The sequence below is a fragment of the Nanorana parkeri genome, unplaced genomic scaffold (assembly GCF_000935625.1).
Source record: "Nanorana parkeri isolate BGI_ZX_2015 unplaced genomic scaffold, ASM93562v1 scaffold617, whole genome shotgun sequence".
Lineage (NCBI taxonomy): Eukaryota > Metazoa > Chordata > Amphibia > Anura > Dicroglossidae > Nanorana > Nanorana parkeri.
This window is the reverse complement of record NW_017306885.1, coordinates 776,611-795,688: the sequence shown is the minus strand read 5'-3', so window position 1 is coordinate 795,688 and position 19,078 is coordinate 776,611. Positions and strand designations below refer to the sequence as shown.

At 40.3% G+C, this 19,078-nt stretch overlaps 1 protein-coding gene across 3 annotated transcripts in view; it reads left to right on the top strand.

Moving 5' to 3' along the window:
- The window catches only part of DTNA (dystrobrevin alpha), an 86,544-nt gene that overhangs the window by 66,810 nt on the left and 656 nt on the right, over nt 1-19,078 (top strand). For 2 of the 3 annotated variants that reach the window (XM_018562969.1, XM_018562968.1), the window contains 7 exons: nt 1,212-1,325; nt 2,893-2,989; nt 8,896-9,055; nt 9,555-9,644; nt 14,802-14,970; nt 15,307-15,433; nt 17,516-17,563. In XM_018562969.1, coding sequence (XP_018418471.1) covers nt 1,212-1,325; nt 2,893-2,989; nt 8,896-9,055; nt 9,555-9,644; nt 14,802-14,970; nt 15,307-15,433; nt 17,516-17,533 — 775 coding nt within the window. In that variant the 3' untranslated portion in view covers nt 17,534-17,563. Of the gene's footprint in view, nt 1-1,211; nt 1,326-2,892; nt 2,990-4,415; nt 4,437-8,895; nt 9,056-9,554; nt 9,645-14,801; nt 14,971-15,306; nt 15,434-17,515; nt 17,564-19,078 lie in introns of all 3 variants that reach the window. The other variant, XM_018562967.1, reaches the window with a different exon arrangement.

Sequence of the window (19,078 nt, the reverse complement as noted above, 5' to 3'; positions counted from 1 at the left end):
GGTACATTTTCAATTTTAAATCTGCGCTTAATGGATACTCTATGATATCAATTGGAAGCTGCTGCACTATAGACAACTAGGTCCAGATTTTAAACCAATTTAGTTGCGCTAGGAAAAATGTGAAATCACCAGCTGCAACAATGTGTATAAACGTGATTAATGTGAGCAATTATGTTGCGCTTGGTAGTGAGCAATATTCTTTACTGTATCACCTTTCTGTGTTTCTATCTCAATGGAAATGTTTGTTATACTAAGTGAAAAATAAATAAATAAATGAACGAAAACAAACAAAACTAAACAAACAAAATGAACAAAATTAGTAAATGGTGTAACGTATATATAATAAAAATGAATAAATTATAAACTGCGCCTGTGTTTTGTTCAATATTTCGTTAGTTAAATATGTTTGTGATGTGACAATTAGTGAACGATATTCTGTGATTAGGCAACCACAATATCTATATGAGTTACATGTGCATTCAAATTCAAAAGATTGATCTCATCACTTGATTGATTAACTCCAGTTAAACAGCTATTCGATTCAGAGTGACCGATAGTGATGGTAGCCTACAGAAATAAAGCATTTATCATCGCCCCAAAACGAAAAAACACAAGGTCAGAACGAACAGAAGAAAAAAGCAAACCGATTGGGCCAATCCTAGAACATTTTCAATCCTTCAAATAAAGATTGTTATATGCTGGCCTCAATCATCAATTTTCAGTGTCTCTGTATTAGGCGTGGATTAGAGTTACACCAAAGATTCTTTCAATCGAAGAGGCATTAACTCTTTCACTCAGAAGGAAAAACCTAATAAAAATCGGAAAAGACAATAGACATTTTGCTTTGTTTTTCCCGATTTTTATCACATTTTTTTTACTTGTTTTGTGGAGTGACTCAGAAAGTACTGAAGACAATAAATCTGCATCTTAGACAAGTAACTAGCATTTTCAAGGCGTCATCAATGGCAGCCTTCAGATTTGTCTCAGTTATACCTCTCAGTATTAAATATACATGAAATAACGATTACCTAGGCTAACCCTTAATAAAGGGTTTTATAAGCCATCAATTGACAGTGTTTGTTTAGAACCATAATATCAGGTAATTGAGACAGAAATTTATTTTTTTCATATATATGCATATATCATATCAAGAATGAACCAGTATTGTATATTTACCTGATTGCTTCCTGTTCTTTCTTCTCTGTCTTAAGAGAAATATTGCAGGAAATACAGAGATTGCGAATTGAACATGAACAGGCCTCTCAGCCCACACCAGAGAAAGCCCAACAGAATCCCACTCTGTTAGCGGAGCTCCGACTACTCAGGTGATGATCAGATACCGCAAAGCGTGTGAGAGTGGTGCGGTTTCAGATGTTAGCATTACGATTTTTGCATGTTAATGTATTGAAGGGAGATCATCCTGTCAAAGTGCTTTTGTTTGAGAGCTGGGACCTAACCTAGAATCTAAACCTAAGAATAAAAATATATTGCAGGTTACCCGTGGTTTTGATGTGGTTGCTGCATTAGTTGTCTTGTTTCAGGCTAAGGACATTTTTCAGCAAGGACAGAAAATACCTGTTAGTCTTGGCAAAAATCCGGTGTCCTTGTAACTTGCTGTGCACTGAATTGCAAAATTAAAGAATCTTATCAGCCTCCTAAGCTATATTTTGTGAGCTACAGAAACCTCCTCCCTATGTATGGAGAGGAGGAGTGGTCTGGAGTCCCAATCAGGAAAGCAGCCAAGGGTGACAAAGCTGCCTCTCCACAGATGGTTTACCGAGTTTGTGTTGTCAACCAAGGACAGGAAGAGTGTGACTGGCAGGATCACCAGGTGAAAATAAAGAAAAAATGTCCTAAAAAAAAGAAAACTAATGCAGTAACCACATCTAAGACCGGTAAGCTGCAATATTTTTGTCTGGGTTTAGATACATTTTGTCACCTGGTCAGTAAAATGTATCGGGCAGGGTCACAAAAAAAACTCTTTTCCTTTAGGAAAATTAGGAGCTTTTTATTACTCTCTGTAACCAAACTGGAGATATTTACTGTTCATATGTTCTCATTTACTAGAAAAGTGATAGGAAACCTCCAGATATCAGTAAACATTGGACAGAGGTTACAACCACTCTTTAAAAAAATCCATATTCATAATTACATAAACATCACAGATAATGTCACTTATAACACAACTCCAACTAAAGCTTTTTTTTGTTTTGGTCAGAGTGGCAAAGGGTTAAAACCTCTGGGTTTGTACTGATGTTTCTGTTTCCAGTGGTCAAATTGTCTCTTAGTTATTCTGTGGTAATCTAAACTGGAAATGATCAAAATTGTGATACCATGCGTTGCGGCATGGCCGATTGCATTGCGGGTGGGAGTTGCATTTGGGGTGCAATTTCAAATGAATGGCAATACAACACAGCTCCTGCACTGTTAATGTACAATGTATTGCATGGTTTCGTGCGTCAATCACACTAAACCGTGCAATTAACGCATGGCCATTTTGTGAATGGGGCCTGCTGTGACTCCGTACCCCCCCTTCCCCAGCATCTGCTTAACTAGTACATCTATTCAGAGCTGCGGGGACACACTAGTGATGTAGTGGGGGAGCTGCAGTGGGGAGAAGAAGGCATCCAACACCCCTGGAAGTGTCAGATGGTGAAAAGTCTAGCAAACTGGTTTTGTTAAAGTCTGCTTACTAACGCGGTTATAGAAAGAGGTCGTTTTGCTCAACATGACAGATAACATCCAGTTTGTACTTTTTCTGACAGTTTCCATAATTGGCCAGCGTTATTGGCAGTGAAATATACAAATCTGCATTTATTATTCTTTTGTGATTGTGATGGCTGAAAGTTGACATATGGAAACCATTCTTATCTGATTCTTGTCCTCCTTCAGACAGCGTAAAGATGAACTCGAGCAGAGAATGTCTGCCTTGCAGGAGAGCAGAAGGGAGCTGATGGTACAGCTTGAAGGGCTCATGAAACTGCTGAAGGTGAGATGTGTGACGGTGTTCAATGCTGGCAGTAATAGCCTAACACTTTTCCACAATTCCAGTCTATAGACAGAAGAGTAATGCTGGTCATATACTGCTTGGATTTCAGCCAGGTCTTGCTGACTCAGCTGTCAGCATACAACAGCCCTGCAGGGAAGATTTGTCCATCCATGCTGTTTTGCGTAGTTGGAAGAATCTGTTAAATTTATTTCGTTTAGCCTGAGGCTGAACAAAATAAATCTATAAGTGTATGGCTAGCTGTAGTTGTGGCCACTTCACCTGTCAGCTGCAATAGAATAGTATTTAAGTATATTTCATAAGTATAGCAACGGTCTCTTCTAATTGTTAACAGTGTGATGAGTGTTTAATTATTTAATACTCTGCTAGACATTTCTAGCTTATTTGAGTGTCAGCCAGAAATGTTTAAGTTCAAATGCAGTGGCAGCATTTCTTGAACACCAGCAATATTAAAATGTATGTAAGAAAAACAGAACACGCCCACTCCTTGCTGGGCTTAACTATGGCAGCTCATGGAGTCTTGAGACGGGACTTCTACTGCTATGGGGCCGTCCAGGAGCGGGTCTAGCAGTGAGCTCCGCTCGCCATTTGTGGGTTTCCTCCCTCCGATATACTGAGGATCAGAAGAGACCTCCGCCATCATTTTTACACACTGACCCCCCCAAAAGCTGAAAAGCCCCTCTCCCCGCCTCCCCGGTGCACAGATCAGGGTGGGTCTGAAGGCTACGAGAGTGAGGAGGAGCTTCAGCAGCGCATTTTGTATGCCGCCATTGCCTTTGTGCTGCAGTATGGGTGGAGCTCCGAGGCCATCGCTGAGGGTGCCAAGGCAGGACATTTTAAGATGTGTGCATAACCATAGATGCCTCTATTTCTAGATATACCAATCTTTTTCACATGCTGTTTTACTATGATTAACTCCTCTGTTTGCTTTATTTTTTTCCATTGGCTTAATTTTCTTAGCTTTGTCAGAGGTCTTTAAGACATTTTATAATCTTTTAAATTGGAACTTCTGATGGTGGGCTCCATGAGAGCAATGTTGAGACTATAGACTATAGATATTTCCAGAGTAATGCAGTTCCAGCCCCAGATACCCATTCCAAAGTTGTGTTGCTCCAGAAAAATAAAACTGCACCAACTCTCTACGTTGGGACCGATCTTACACAGCACTAATAATAGATTATTTGTGTTTCTAGAGGTCAGCGGATCAAGTCAATCAGACTAGCATAGCAGACTTACATATGGAAATTGGAAAAAAAACGGGAAATACTGTTAATGCAACTTAAAATTATTTCATTGTTCATATTTTGTTTAGAAAGAGGGATTTTGTCATTTTCTCAAAGCTGTGAGTCATTGTCATTGTAACATTCGATGTAAATTTATTGTCTGTTGTTGCATGAACATTTTACAGGAACAAGAACTAAGGCAGGCTGTAAGTCCTTTGTATATCACTTGCAGCGAATGCATGCATTGGAGTGTTGGCATGATAAAACTGGGTTAACAGACCACCATACTGACCTTATGTAAAATGCATATTGGTGTAACTGAATAAGTATTATATAACATTCTGTTGTGGTCTAAATAATCGTTTTTTCCTTGTGTGCTGGTATGAGTCTACCTAACTGCACAGCTACATAAATGTATGCACTAAAGCCACCCATAAATGATGGACAGAACTGTATTAGAGGGATATCATTTTGAAATGCGCATAATGGTACCTTACATAATAGCAGTGTAACTGTAATGATGGAACTTTTTCTATGTGTAATATATATTGGTAAGCAATAGTGTTATTCAATTTGTAAATGTAACCATAGACTAGATTGGGTAACAGTCTCTAATATATGGGGTTCTCACAGTCCCCATCGCCAAGGTTACTTGATTGGAAATAGTAATTGGACAAGTAGGAAAAACAACTGATACGGTAACACTGGGAGGGGTGCATGTGACTCTGTCCCGCTGCATACGCTAAACAGGGAGAGTCAGCTCATCCCACTGACACAGTGTACATTGTCATTTTTGTGCAAGTAATAATGTGCTTACATAAGAGTCAGTAAGCTTCTAGCTTTAATTGAGCTCTGGACCGCCATCCACATTTCATTATTGACCAGTGAGATGCACATTACCTTTAGGGACAAATGCCTGATTTTAAGTACTGCTAAGCTAACAGTTCAATATCAGTGACGTACCGTGCCTTCTTTGCTGGGTGAGGCATCCCCCAGCCCGCTGAAGTCCACCGCCCCCCTCCCCCGTCCCGCTGAAGCCCCGCCCCAGGCGGAGAAAGGGAGGAGCTTCCCTCTCCCTTACTTGCTCATCGCTACTGAGGCAGCAAGATCGATGACCTCAGTGTTTGTTTTTTTTGATTGGACAGCTTGGACCAATGGCGCTTTGCCATTGGTCCAAGCTTTGGGATGACGGTCACCAGGACAAATGTTCCCTAGCAGGGGGACACATCCATAATTATATAAAAGCTTAGTTAGAGTTTAATTTTCACTTTAAGAGAGTCTCTCCTTTTACACATTTCCACCACCCAAATTGCATTTTGAACATATCCTCCCCATGGACACTGCTTATTGAGCCCAGACATACAGTCTGGAGGTTCAGCACTTACTGTAGATTAAAGCTCAGTTCAGAAATCTGTGCTCCCTGCCCCCTCTGTGAAAATATGTTTCTAATTCCCCAGCAGACAGGCTAGCTCCATCCTGCCCCAGTGGATTGGCTAGTCTTATTTCCCTCTGCAGACCAGCTAGCTCCATCCCCCTGATCCCCAACCCAACCCAGACTGGCTAGCCTCATTCTCCCCCAACACGCTGGCTGGCACAGAGGGTCCATGTCCCCTACATGGTGTCCTCAGCCCTTCCATAGCACACAGGGTCCATGTCCCCTCCAAGGTATCCCAAGCCCTTCGCTAACACACAGGGTACATGCCCCCCCACGGTGTCCCCAGCCCTTCCATAGCACACAAGGTCCATGCCCCCTTCATGCTGCCCCCAGCCCTTCCATAGCACACAAGGTCATTGCCCCCTCCATGGTGTCCCCAGGTTTTCCATAGCACACAGGGTTCATGTCCCCTTTATGTTGTCCCCAGTACATAGGGTTCATGTCCCCTTCCATGGTGTCCACAGTCCTGCCATAACACACAGAACCATACAGTCTATACAGGAAATATTTAAGACTCTTACATGCAGGCCACGCAGGGGTGAGCAGGCCTTCATGGCACACAGAGTGGGCCTAGCGTTCTCCTGTAGCTGGACTCAGCCTCTCACTGTGACATCTGGGTGGCCTGTGAAGGGTACAACACGGGAAGCGGCTGCTAGAGTGCAAACAGTTCCACTGAGCTGGCCACGCCTCCCTCATGGCTCATTAGCCAGCTTCAACAGTGGCCAGTCCCTGGCTGAGGTCACGAGGGAGGGGCTCTGAACACTAGAGGGAAAAGCTCACGTTTAAAAACTGTCCTATTTCCTCGGCCATCTTAATGAAGACCACTCGTCTTGGGATAACCTAGCGGTATCAGAAAGCCGGCAGAGTGTGAGGAAGCTGCTGGTCGAGGCTGCGCCCTCTGCGGCTACCTAGTTTGCCTAGTGCCAGCACAGGGCCTGGGTGTGCATTCCAGGATTGTGTGTGTGTGTGTGTGTGCGTACATGTGTGTGTGTGTGTGTTAGGACACACAATGGTCTTTCCCCTGTGTCCTGTAACCCAGCACACAACCTCACTCCCCAGTATCCCACTATTACACTAGCAGAGGTTGACCATTAACCAATCGGTGACCAGTCTGCCATGTATGTACATTAACCATTCGGTGATCAGCCGACACAGAATGACCATTAACCCCGCAGTCCCTTATCCCCAGCTTAAAAACATTACCTCCTCTATGACCTTTCTGGAATGTATGTTGTCTGCTTTTGGAGCATGCTCATTAACCCCCTTAGTGATGAATAATCAGTGTGTGTGCATTAACATATCAGTATCCTGTCCCCAGCAGGTAAGGAATACCCCTTATTTCCTCAATGGCATTTCCCCTACATGCGTTGCTAACCCCTCAGGACCCAGTACCCAGCTTATGTAGGTTAACCCCTCAGCACTCCACACTTGGTGTGCGTGCTTTATACTCTTCAACACCTATTCCTATGTGCAAAAATCCATCAGCTGCCAGTACCCAGCACATGTCCACTTACCCCTCTGTGGCCATTCACCAGCATGTGTGTTTACCTTTGTCAGCCAGTCCCTAGCGCATGTGTATTTACACTTCTGTGCCACTGGTCGACTGCATTGCCCATGGTATGCTGCATTAACTCTGGTACACTGCCTGTTTGAGATAGTTGTGTGTACCCACATAGTTTTATGAAGGTTAATAGTCTTTTCTATTCCACCAGTAAAAGTTTTAACTTTAGAGCTTAACATGGCAGTTATACCAGTTTTGGCAGTAATCCTCAAGTTGCACTGTTTGGCTTGTGGCCTTCCATTACTTTTCTAGAAAGCCTAATTATTAATCACTAACCATGACAGGTGAGAAGTTGTGAGGCCATTGCACCAGCTCATCCAAATTTCTACACAGTGAGAGTGCTGGACAGCTCCATCTCTCTTATTTTACATCTTTTTGTTGATCCTTATTCATTTTGTTTTTACTAAACACAATAATCATTGTAAAAAGATGTTCTTTATTGGCTCACAATAGCAAATAAAGAACATTTGATTGATGCAATTGAAATATGTAGTGGCATGTTCAGTAAAGTGGTGTAGAAAAATGAGAAGTGCAGTGACCCATAGCAACCAGTCGTAGCTTATTTCTTGATTGATCTGACTACAGTAAACCAGGATATAATCACCTGCTGTTTGTTCCATTTGGGCAGATTTTACATCATTATTGCGCTATGCACAGCCTTGATGAATATGGCCATTAGATACCATTGAAAATGACTTGCAAAAGCAAGAATTTAAAGCATATGTAATAGACTATGAATATGTCTTTAAGTGTTTTTTTGTCAAGTATTGTTTACAGTATTTTGATACCTTTTGCTGGTTAAAAATACAATGTATATAATGTAATGCTTCTGCCAATCTTCCACCTGCAGCTCCCTCCTGAGACTATTAATCTCAATATTAATCTGCTGTAATACCTCCCAGATGTATCTGGTATTGCTGCTTATCAATTGAGTTACGATAGCCAATAATGTAACTGATCAGGGGGCTCAAATGTCTTTATACAGAATTGCTGGAAAGGAGTTAGTCTTCTATGGTATTGCACAGTAAGGTAGAATATATCTGCTATAGTTTTATTCATACTAAGGAATCCAAATCAGTTTGCAAATGCAGTAGAGTCATTAAACAAATCCTATTACAAAGGACAATTGTTTTGCCTTCATGTGATCAAAGCAAGGCTGTAGTAATAAAAATATGGCTGACTTTTTAAAATAAAATATTAGTTTCTGGCTCCAAGTCAGAGCTAAAGTACTAAAGCAGTGTGATAGATGACAGCCAGGGAACTAGCAAAAAGTCAGCAATGGCAGCACATACATTTCTGTCATGTCTGTCATTTATTTAAAAAAAATAGCAAGACCTATGCAAAACACAGTTTTTCTAACATGATAATAATATGCTCACAATTAGAATACTAATTACAACAATTGTATAGGGGCCCCCATACTTCAGATACATACATTTTACCCATGTATATTTGAAATCGCCTACCTGTGCCTCTCTGTGCAGCCGAAATGTGCTCGGCCCCCCTGTGCTTCTGGGTGCCATAACAGTCACCTAGCCTGCTATGGCTATAATTATATTATTATGTCTGTTCTGATGAAGGTTCATGTTTTTGTTTTGGGTTTTTTTCATGTATAACTATAACTGGATTGAACTTTTACCTTACTGACTAACTCTGGTTTACATTTCAGACTCAGGGGGCAGGTTCCCCTCGCTCTTCCCCCAGTCACACCATCAGTCGACCTATCCCAATGCCTATTAGGTCCGCATCAGCTTGCTCCACCCCAACCCACACTCCACAGGACTCCCTGACTGGTGTCGGTGGAGACGTGCAAGAAGCATTTGCACAGGGTATGGTTAACCAATTATCAGTGTTTAGAATTTGACACAAAGATCTATAGAATATATTACATTCATATCAGTTGCTTGTGTGTTTTAGAAAGCAGTATTTAGATTTCCTAACGGTTTTTAAAAAATAATTTTATATTTTGAAGCTTAATTGGAATCCCACAAATTTGACAGAGGTTCTAAGCATTGCCTATGCCATCCAAAACAAAAAATGTTTTGGGCAGACTTCTAGTTTAAGATTCATCATTCTTGTATCGATTTATGAGAGCATATCATTATATTTTGCATGTATAGTTGGTGGTTCAATAATTTTAGTAGATATCGTTTTAAGAAAGACCACTACTTTCACCATTTATATAGTCAATAGAACATGAACATGTTTATAAGTAGATACTTACCTCAGGTACCAAAAATGAATACAAAGTACAAATAGAAGATGTAAATGTAAGCTGCTTTATGTCATATAGTCTCCTGATGATATTATTTTATCTTTATTTGGCAGGTGCAAGAAGAAATCTACGGAACGACTTGTTGGTGGCAGCTGACTCCATCACTAATACCATGTCTTCTCTAGTGAAGGAGCTGAAATCTGGTAAGATGTCTCTACACCCTGCTCCCTTGAAAACGTTTTTTTTTCACTTTTAATTGAATTAATTTAAATGGATCTAAAGGTTCCATTTACATCCATATCTCAGCAAGGGAAACATCAGCATTAGAGCTCATGTGCAATGGATTTTGATGGCCTCTGAAGTTCTCCCAAACAAAATGTAAAACAGTAGCTAGGAGCACCTCCATGAGCAACTCAAAGGCAAAGCAACTCAAGCACCTGAGAGCATATAGCAGTTAACATTCTTCTGAGCCTTGGATCTTTATGCTGATGTTAACCTACTATATCCCCATCAGCAATCTTCCTAGAGGTTCATCATTTGTTGAATTTTGTACAGTCAATACACACCTCCATACCTATCAGCGCCTGTTCAAGCTAAGTGTTGTCATCAGAAGAAAACTGCATAGTATCTGGAACTGCTCTCCCCTGTTGTGTGCGTTCAGTAAGTTACTCTCTTCCCCATAGAGTTTGAAAACAAAAAACATGTGTTCACTATTTTACTCTTGTGCTTGGTTAATCTGTCTGATCGGATATATTGCCACTCACACAGAGTATTAGAACCTGTATAGGCACATAGACCAGTCTCAGGAGAAGGCTCACTTTTAGAACAAACTTAATGATTTAAGCTACATACATTTCCTGTATACAGTATATAGCTAAAATTGTTTTCCGTTTAGAGCAGGGAAGGGTATAATCCTTTGTTTTATTGCTGCTGGAAAGGAAGGGGAAATCTCTCAAACAGAAAAAAAAACAGACACCAAAAAAAAGGTTGTAACCCACACAATGAAAGAAAGTGGCCCACTTGCAGTTCAGAAAGAGAAATACCCCCAAAAATGATTTATTAAGGTAGGAGTTTACAAAGGAAATATTTCAGAGGTGCAGTACTCCTTTCATCAGCAGTGGAAAAAACATTTTTCTAATTGTGCAAACATTGGATTAGAGAATGGCAAATGACAAGAAATAGCTATTTTGTGACCAAGCTGAGCATGCCCAGAAATAAAGATATCACTAGCCAGCGGCTAGGAAAATAAAGGAATATAAGTTATAAAAGTAAACAAGATTTGATGTAGCAGTGCATCTCTGCTATAGAAACATTCTGGACCCAGGCTAGTGATTATATGAACAACATTACTAAGAAGCAAAAGGTCCGGATGCTGCAGAATGGTTTGTTACATTGTACAGAATACTTGGGAGATAATCAACATCCACATGTAGGAAAATCGCAACACAGATGTATTTTGAGGATAAAGCCTATAAAGCTTATAGCCTGATCTGAAATTGATAATGCTCCTCAATATGCTAACAAATAGTCACACATGTAAAGTCATATTTCAGAACATTGTCAAAGTTGATTGTGCCATAATCTACACCAGACCAACTAAAAAAATATTACAGTTTGGTATGCCAGGGGAAAACTTAAGGGCGCATTGGGAAAATTGGAGGTATTTTGAGGTCATAGTAATGGCAAACATGCATTTATATGGATACCTGGGGAGTACAGATCTTGTCTATTAAAAACAAATCATCTTATGGTGCAAGTCAAGGTGGTAATGGTAGGATTGTATTCCATGCAGTGATGCTTTGGTGGAAGGTAGGGAGATTTGTTCAGCTTCTGTTTATGTTTATTGCCTCTTATTCTAGTTGATTTTTCATAGGCACTTATGTGAAGCCGCAGTGTCTTTGTTTATTCCATACCTGAATCTATATATCCCTCCCTTTGTGAGAGGGGAAGGCTCTTTTATTTCTTTCTTGCTTACTTGCTTTGTACCTTGAAAATCAATAAGAAACGTATATGCAAGAAAAGCAAGAAGAAAAAGGTTGTTAGGCAACAGGGAACGTGAGGGTCTGGGCGCACTAGTGCTCTGAAACTGATAACCAATGAAACACTGAATAATCTATTGCTAGGTGACAGCATGTTGCAGGCAAGGAGGATTCAAGCTAATCCATGAGTACTGATAGGCACTGAAAGTTACTGGGCAGAGGCAGATATAAATAAAGCAACAGTTTCAAGGTTCTAACGTTATCCAGTGTATCCTAAAAATGGATTTCACTTTAAGCTTTATTTCAGAGAATATACACATCGTTGTGCACATATTTAGTTATTTAGCACTTATTTTCTAGGTCAAGCAGACACAATTTCATGACTGTCTTTATATTTGTATGAGAATTCAGGCTGAAAGCACTAGTACTGTACCTGGATTCAGCAGTGGACAAGGGGTCAACATACAAAAAAGTATGAGGAGTGTAAACAAATGAATGCGGTGCATGTTTAATAGCACTCCCAGCCACACAAAGAATAAACACCATCACAGAGCACTTTATATTTCTCCATAAATGTAAAAGCTCCACCGTTTCACCTTTTAAATTTCTGCTTTTAGAGTGCATTAAGAATTGCAGTACAACTTTGACAAAGATGCAGGTGTTGTTTAGTTCAAAGGATAAAATATTTACTAATTGCCGGCAAATCTACTGTTACGGCAAATGTCTTCTGTGCAGGATGACTCAAGGACTGTGTATTGGTAGGTGCTCTAAAAATGCATATTTAGTAGTAGAAGAAAAATAACTTTTTCAGGAAGGGGCCTTCTTAGGGCACAAAAAGATCTTTCTGACCTTATCTCAGCCAGAATACCAGTTTCTTCATACTCCCTGAACTCCGCCACATTGCAGCTCACCTGATTCACCTGACTGGAATCTTCATGTACAATGTAATGGAAAGCAAATGGGATCAGTTCGGTTCTGGCAAATATGTTGCTTAAAAAAAAGCACAATGGGGGGAATTAAATAAAGGCTTAGTGCTTCTTTTCTGGTACAGTAATCTCCAAGTTATCTGGCCTGCTATTGGCTATTGTAATTTGAAATCGCTAATAGCAGGCTGGCTATTGCTCCCTATTGTTTACATTCTGCTGTCGGAATCTAGCCACTGGCCAGCAGCAAGATGTAAAAAAAGAAACTCCAACTAGAAAGAATACAATAAAAAGGAATAGCCGAATAAAAGATAAATACACATAACCAGATTTTCTTGCAATATTCACCTTCAATTCAAAGATGTTCCCCAGCAGCATTTTTCTCTGCTGCTAAATTTTCTAAATCTGATCTCGGCATTTTTTACCCCACTAACTCAGAACCCTGGTCACCCCGGACCTACCCCATCCTTTTACTAGGAAGTGAAAGGAGGAGCAGAACAGTGATAAGCTCATCTCTCTTTCACTCTGATCTCTACTCCTATCATGCTTCTTGTCAGCACATAGACTGATTGGCTCCTTCTACTGCTTCTTCCTCCCACCTTTCAACCCTAGTGTACGGACTGCTTACATTGCTTGCATAAAAAAAAAAATTAACAATGTAATCATTAATACAGAGCAGCATTCCTTTGTTTCTATATGGACATGTCTTGACCAACCAACAACACACAGAGTGCGGGACTGTTTTGGCTCCTCTGCCTAGGAATTGATTGGTGGCACCAGCAGGGGAATGAGTAAAACTTTACTCCTGCATATAGTCGTGAAATTAAGGTGATGATATTCCAGTTTTATAATCTATGGTTCCTGATTTTAGTGCTAGCACCACCTGAAGTTTCTACATTAAGGGCAAGCACAAAAATAATGCTTTATAACATTGTTATCCTATCCTAATGTGAGTTGTGAATTTATTATAACTAATCACTAAAGTTCACTGCTGGCGCCCAGGGTTTTTGCCATTATGTGCAAGTATGCACAGCACTTGGCTTGTTTAATTGTCAAAAGGACTCCTTTAGTGCTGTGACGTCCGCGGTGTCCCTCATAGCTCGACTGTAGCTGAAATCTTCATTGGTTCTTTTTCTGGTTCAGCAACTTCAGCCATCTTGATTGGCAGGCCCGGGATGATGTTACTCATCCACATGTGCCTGGCAGTTAAACTATGCTGCAAATGCGTGGCTGAGTGTATATTTAGAAACACATTGCTGGCAGGCAGGTGACACACATGTTTTGCAGAAAAGACTCAGAGAATGTCTTTTGATATAAAACCTGCCTTAGCTGTCTAATGGGTTTGTCTCCCTGTATCAGCTGACCGGGAGACAGAGCTTGACAACCACATAGAAGTCTATGGGTCTCTACTGAGCAGGCAAGGCCAGCAGAGAAAGGACTTCACAGCGGGATGTAAAAAAACATGGTAGTCCCTGGGAATTGGATATCGGTAACTATGCATCTGCAGAGGGAGAGGGTGGGCTCAGGAGAGTGGGCAAAAAAATAAGTGCACTTTCTCTGAAATTGCATTTATTCTTTAGGTGTTAACAATAAACCAATCAATTTTTGGATAAAATATACACACTGCAAAGATCTTGGCAAGCTTTTTTTTTTTTTAATTGAAGTTTTTTAACAGAGCTATACCTTTCTTTGTTCTGAAGTAATTCATATTTGCCTTGTCATGTTCTTTCTCAAACGGATTTCTAAATCAGGGTATCAGCCTTTAATATCACTATCTACAGTGTGGTAATAAGGAAAGCTTTGTAATCTGCATCCTTTTAGGCAAGAAATATCCTTGCATAGTACCCTAGAAAAAATGACATTCGTGCTGTAGGGGGTATCTGCAAACCTGTTTGTATCTCAGTTAGGTAATTACACAAGAAGGATATAAAATATTGAAAGGAGTTTTGTACATATACAGTCTAAGAACACATCCGGGTTGCCATATGGTACAGTACATTTGAAATGCTTGACAGTTTGAGAAGATTACAGCGGCTACAGACTGAAATGGAACAGATTTATTCATATTCAAAATGGTTTTTGTATTTTAGAAATATATATATTATAATGTTTATTTCAGCCAATGGGGAGTTTTCCTTTCAGGGCCCATTTACATTTCTCCCTTTTGGTGGATTGTGGTAATTCATGTTTTTTTATTTGTGTTAGCATGTTGCGGAGCCATTCATTTTTGCGGAGCCATGCAATGTGGTGTACTGCATTGGAAGAAATGCTATTTTTTTTGTTCATTCTGGTGCCTTGGTAGCCCATTCATTTGAATAGGCTGCCTTTACGCAATACACGTTAACACGCAACACAATGCAGGTTAACATATTACACTAAAACTGCAATGTGAGAAGGAACCCCAAATGTCTTCCAAATATGGAAATATAAAACTGTGTATTTTTCTCTACTTTTCTAGATGTGGGAAATGAAGGTGAGCCCAGTGTGGAGACAGACTATGGAAGAGTTCACTTTGATGATCTGGTTCCATCACCAACATCAGAGAAAGCTTTCCTTGCCCAGATCCATGCCAGAAAACCAGCATACAACCATAATTCGTCTGCTTCTGGCAACATTCGCACTGACATGTATGTATGCTTATGAGTTCATAATGCTGTTTGAGCTGAGCTGATTTATACTTGTTTTTTTCTAAACATATTATTTACATTATATACACAATCCAATGTATGAACTGACTAGCAATGTCTCTTACACTTTTGCCTTTCGCTGTAAAAGGAGAGGTATCTTCTGAAACATTATCTAGCCTTGACACCATACAAGAGGATAAATGTGCCGTCCTATAGGGATAGCACAACGGTTAGATACCTGCATGTTACATACTTCAAGCTGCCTGATATTTGTTCATAGTTGCCTTATAATATAGTTGTATTAGAGTCTTTCTGAGTCCTTGTGCCTCTTTGAAGGGGGACTGAAGACCCATATAACAGGCAGGATGGTGAAACCTATGAGAATGACTCTGTACGCCAACTAGAAAATGAACTGAAAATGGAAGAGTATCTGAAACAGAAGTTACAAGATGAAGCTTACCAGGTAAAGAATTAGATCCAGCCCGTTGACCTGGTATACTATATAGCAGTGGTTCTCAACCTGTATAACCTCAGGACCCACATTTGACCTTGGCCATTAAGTCCCGACCCAAGTTACACCACACTGAAATGCACAGCATTGTGGTACTGCAACTGTGGGCGGGAGGTGTGTTTGGGGTGCCATTCAAATGAATGGCAAAGCAATGCACCTCCCACACCAGAACGAACTGTAGTTGCGATTGCGTGGTAGTTTGTGATTAAAACACTGACAGATACACACAACCACAGAAACAATCTCACACACTCACAGACATTCTCACATTCACACTCCTAAAAACTTTTTAGGGGTTCAGCGTGGGCTGCTGTGTTGTGACGGAGCTCCATCCATAGGTCCATTGCTTTTACAGCTTCCTTTCACTCCCTGTAGAGGTGCCGGGAGCCAGAATCGGACATCAATCCGGTCACTCATTGCTGCAAGCAATGCATGTATGGATGGAACTCCCTCGCGGCTATACACCCAGCCCACCCCACCTCAAGCTGACACTTGGCACCAGGCAGCATATTTTGAATGGCTGCTTGGCATGAGAAATGACAGTGCTGGGCTATGGGGGAGGCTGAGTAGCCTCTCACCTAGTGCACTGGAGGCATGCGGCGACCCACTGAACATGGAGCCGCGAACCACCAGTTGAGAACCACGGCTATATAGTATATACTCTGACACAAATTCATATTGAACCTCATTTTTAAAAGTACCTGTGTGCACAGCCCTATAGAACATAATCAGATACACTGATTTCCACTAGGATAACACCTATTTTTTATGTGTTACATGTTCCCATTCACACAGCAAAACTAAAGAAATTGTTGCTTACATTTTTACTGACTCTTAAACTGTAAACAAATGTTTACCCCCGATATATGAAGTTAAAAGAGCGGGCAAGGATAGGTAATCTTTACCATAATTAACCTTGTCTGTACTGATTTGGCAGGTCTCATTATCAGTTGTAAACTAGATCTGAACACTGTCCTAAAGGTGCCCATACACTGTACGATTCTCGTACGAGAATCGCGGGAAATCCCGTGATCGTACGAGAATCGTACAGTGTATGGAAGGCGTGCGACCGTTTCTACTGTACGGTCGCACGTCTTCCATCGAACAAGCAGGCTGGAAAACCCGCCGGGAATCGTACGATTCTCGTCGAGTTAGTGGCCTGCTTGGTCGACAACTGACGAACGGGCCGGTGTGCGCACGCGCACACTGCCCGTTTGCCGTCCTTGCAAGCCCGCCCCTCATTGCAGTCATCGCAAGTACGATCTGCCTGTCCAAGATGGGCAGATCATACTTTTTTAAAGTACTTTACAACCCTCGCAAGACAAAATTCTTGCGAGGGTTGTAAAGTGTATGGGCACCTTAACAAAGATCTCAGGGCTTGAGGTCTGCACTGTATGTTAATAAGTAGAAACTCCGTCTGTCCCCACTGTGTCCCCCTCCGCTGTCACTTTGAAACTGTTCACAGTAACTTGTAGTCTGCTCAAAGGCCTGTTCCAAAGAAGCAACTAAAAAGGTAAATATGTTTTCAAAAATTATTGTCATATATGCTGTGTGAATGGGAACACATAACAACATATAATGTGGGTTTATAAAAGTTGAAATACCCTTCAAAGCAGTACAGAAAAATGACACAGATAAAGTCAGACGATTTACTATTTAAGGCCTATTCTTTTTTAGGACTGTATGGACAAATATAACAGCAGATATAACACTGCATCAAGGTCTGTCCATGTTTAGCACTGTATTCCTGCGAAAGCTGTTGCAAATATGCACATTCAGTGACAGCAGTGCTATTGTTATGACTGTAACTAATAAACTCGACAGTACCGAGTAGTATGTGTTTCCTTATCACGACATGAAATAATTTAAATTCGTCATTACATTCTCATAGTTTTTGCAGTCAGAAAATTCTGTAACTAGGCTCACTTGTGAAAACAGGATGAGGGGAACACTCCTCCCTTCCTTGATTTTCAAGCCCCACCATGTTTAATCTGCAAACAAGTGCACAGTAACACTACTGGTTTCCTCTTGCAGGTCAGTTTGCAAGGCTGAATGCATTGTTCTTCTGCCTTCCCCTCTCAAGTAAGTGTTTCATGTCAGGACATTTTTATAATTGTATTAAACAGTCATTTTGCCTCATGAATAGGGGTTACCATTTATAGTACATAGACTGCAAATAAGCTAACAATAGGACAGTGACTTTAATGGGAGAGGTTGCTTTAGTCTCTAGCAAGTAAATGAACATGCTACTGTCCCATGATGGTAATTTTTCTATTTACTATTTACTGTAACGATAGAGGGGAAGATACATGTACACTGAGCCAAATTAGAGAAATTATTCATTCTGTTTTTAGCATCAGCCTTTGCTTGCCCTTTTTGCGCAAATGTTTCTTTTACATTTAATACAGTGTTTGTTGCCTGTTGGCTGGTGGTGTATAAGACTAACTGGAAAGTGCAGGCCTACACTTGCTTTTTTTTTTATTAGATTACCTGATAAGTGATTACACTGTGTGCAACTTATCCATTATGTGCTATAAAGAAAATGCACACATAAAAATAAAAGCTTAATGACAACTTTTTGCTATGTACCACCCTTATTTGAACAGCAGAGGGCACTCAAGCTTCAGTTACCGTACTCTACATAAACTTCTGATCTGAACAGGAAATTTTCTGGCCAATTAGTTTAGTTTTGATGCTCGCTCGCTCTCAGAGGAATCCTGTGATGTAGTGAAAGCTCTCATGTGTATAAACCTCAGATATGATGCAATATAATATGTTCAACTTGAAAGTTTCAGATATATTCAGTCTTAAAAGAAAAGTTGTTTTTGTCTGCTGAAAAGATTATAGGTGTGTGTGTATGCACAAGATATAAATATATATATATATATATACACCTATTATGCCCCACTGATTCTGTGCAGTAGTTTTGAACATACCCTTTAGAAACCTTTCATAAGCATTGAGTGCAGATAATTCCACTATAAAACACCACAGTCCAATTAAAGGGAGTACCAATTATAGGTGCATGCTGGAAAAGATTCATCCATAGCCTCATTGGAAGCAAACACAAAAAGATTTCAATGGCAGTGGGTCAAGTGCAGTTCTGATCTTTATTCATCCAAAGCAATGTTTTTGTAGTTTGATGTTTATTAGGTTTACAAATAATTGTGCCCACAGTAGCCATACATATTCTAAGTGCATATTATAGATCATAGTTTATGAACTATATTAAAACCTTTCAAGAATCTATTTATGAATCAAAGTACAACTCAAAGTCCTCAGACATCATACTATCACTTTGGCAATACCGCCTCTGTTGGTATTACATCACTTGCATTCATCTTCTCACTACTGTTTATTTTAACAAAGATAGCTATTCTGTTACTGTGCTATATAAGGGCTCAGGTCCTTGTAAAGTTGATAATGGTCAGATAACAGAGATGTAATTTTATCCACTGGTTTAACACCTAGAATGCATTGGGATGGGTGCTGTTGAAATCATTTTGTGCATGAATCTATAGAATTGGTGATTTCAATGAGGCATGTGCTGACATGATTTTAGTGTAACTTATCCATACCTAGTGTGATAGATAAGTG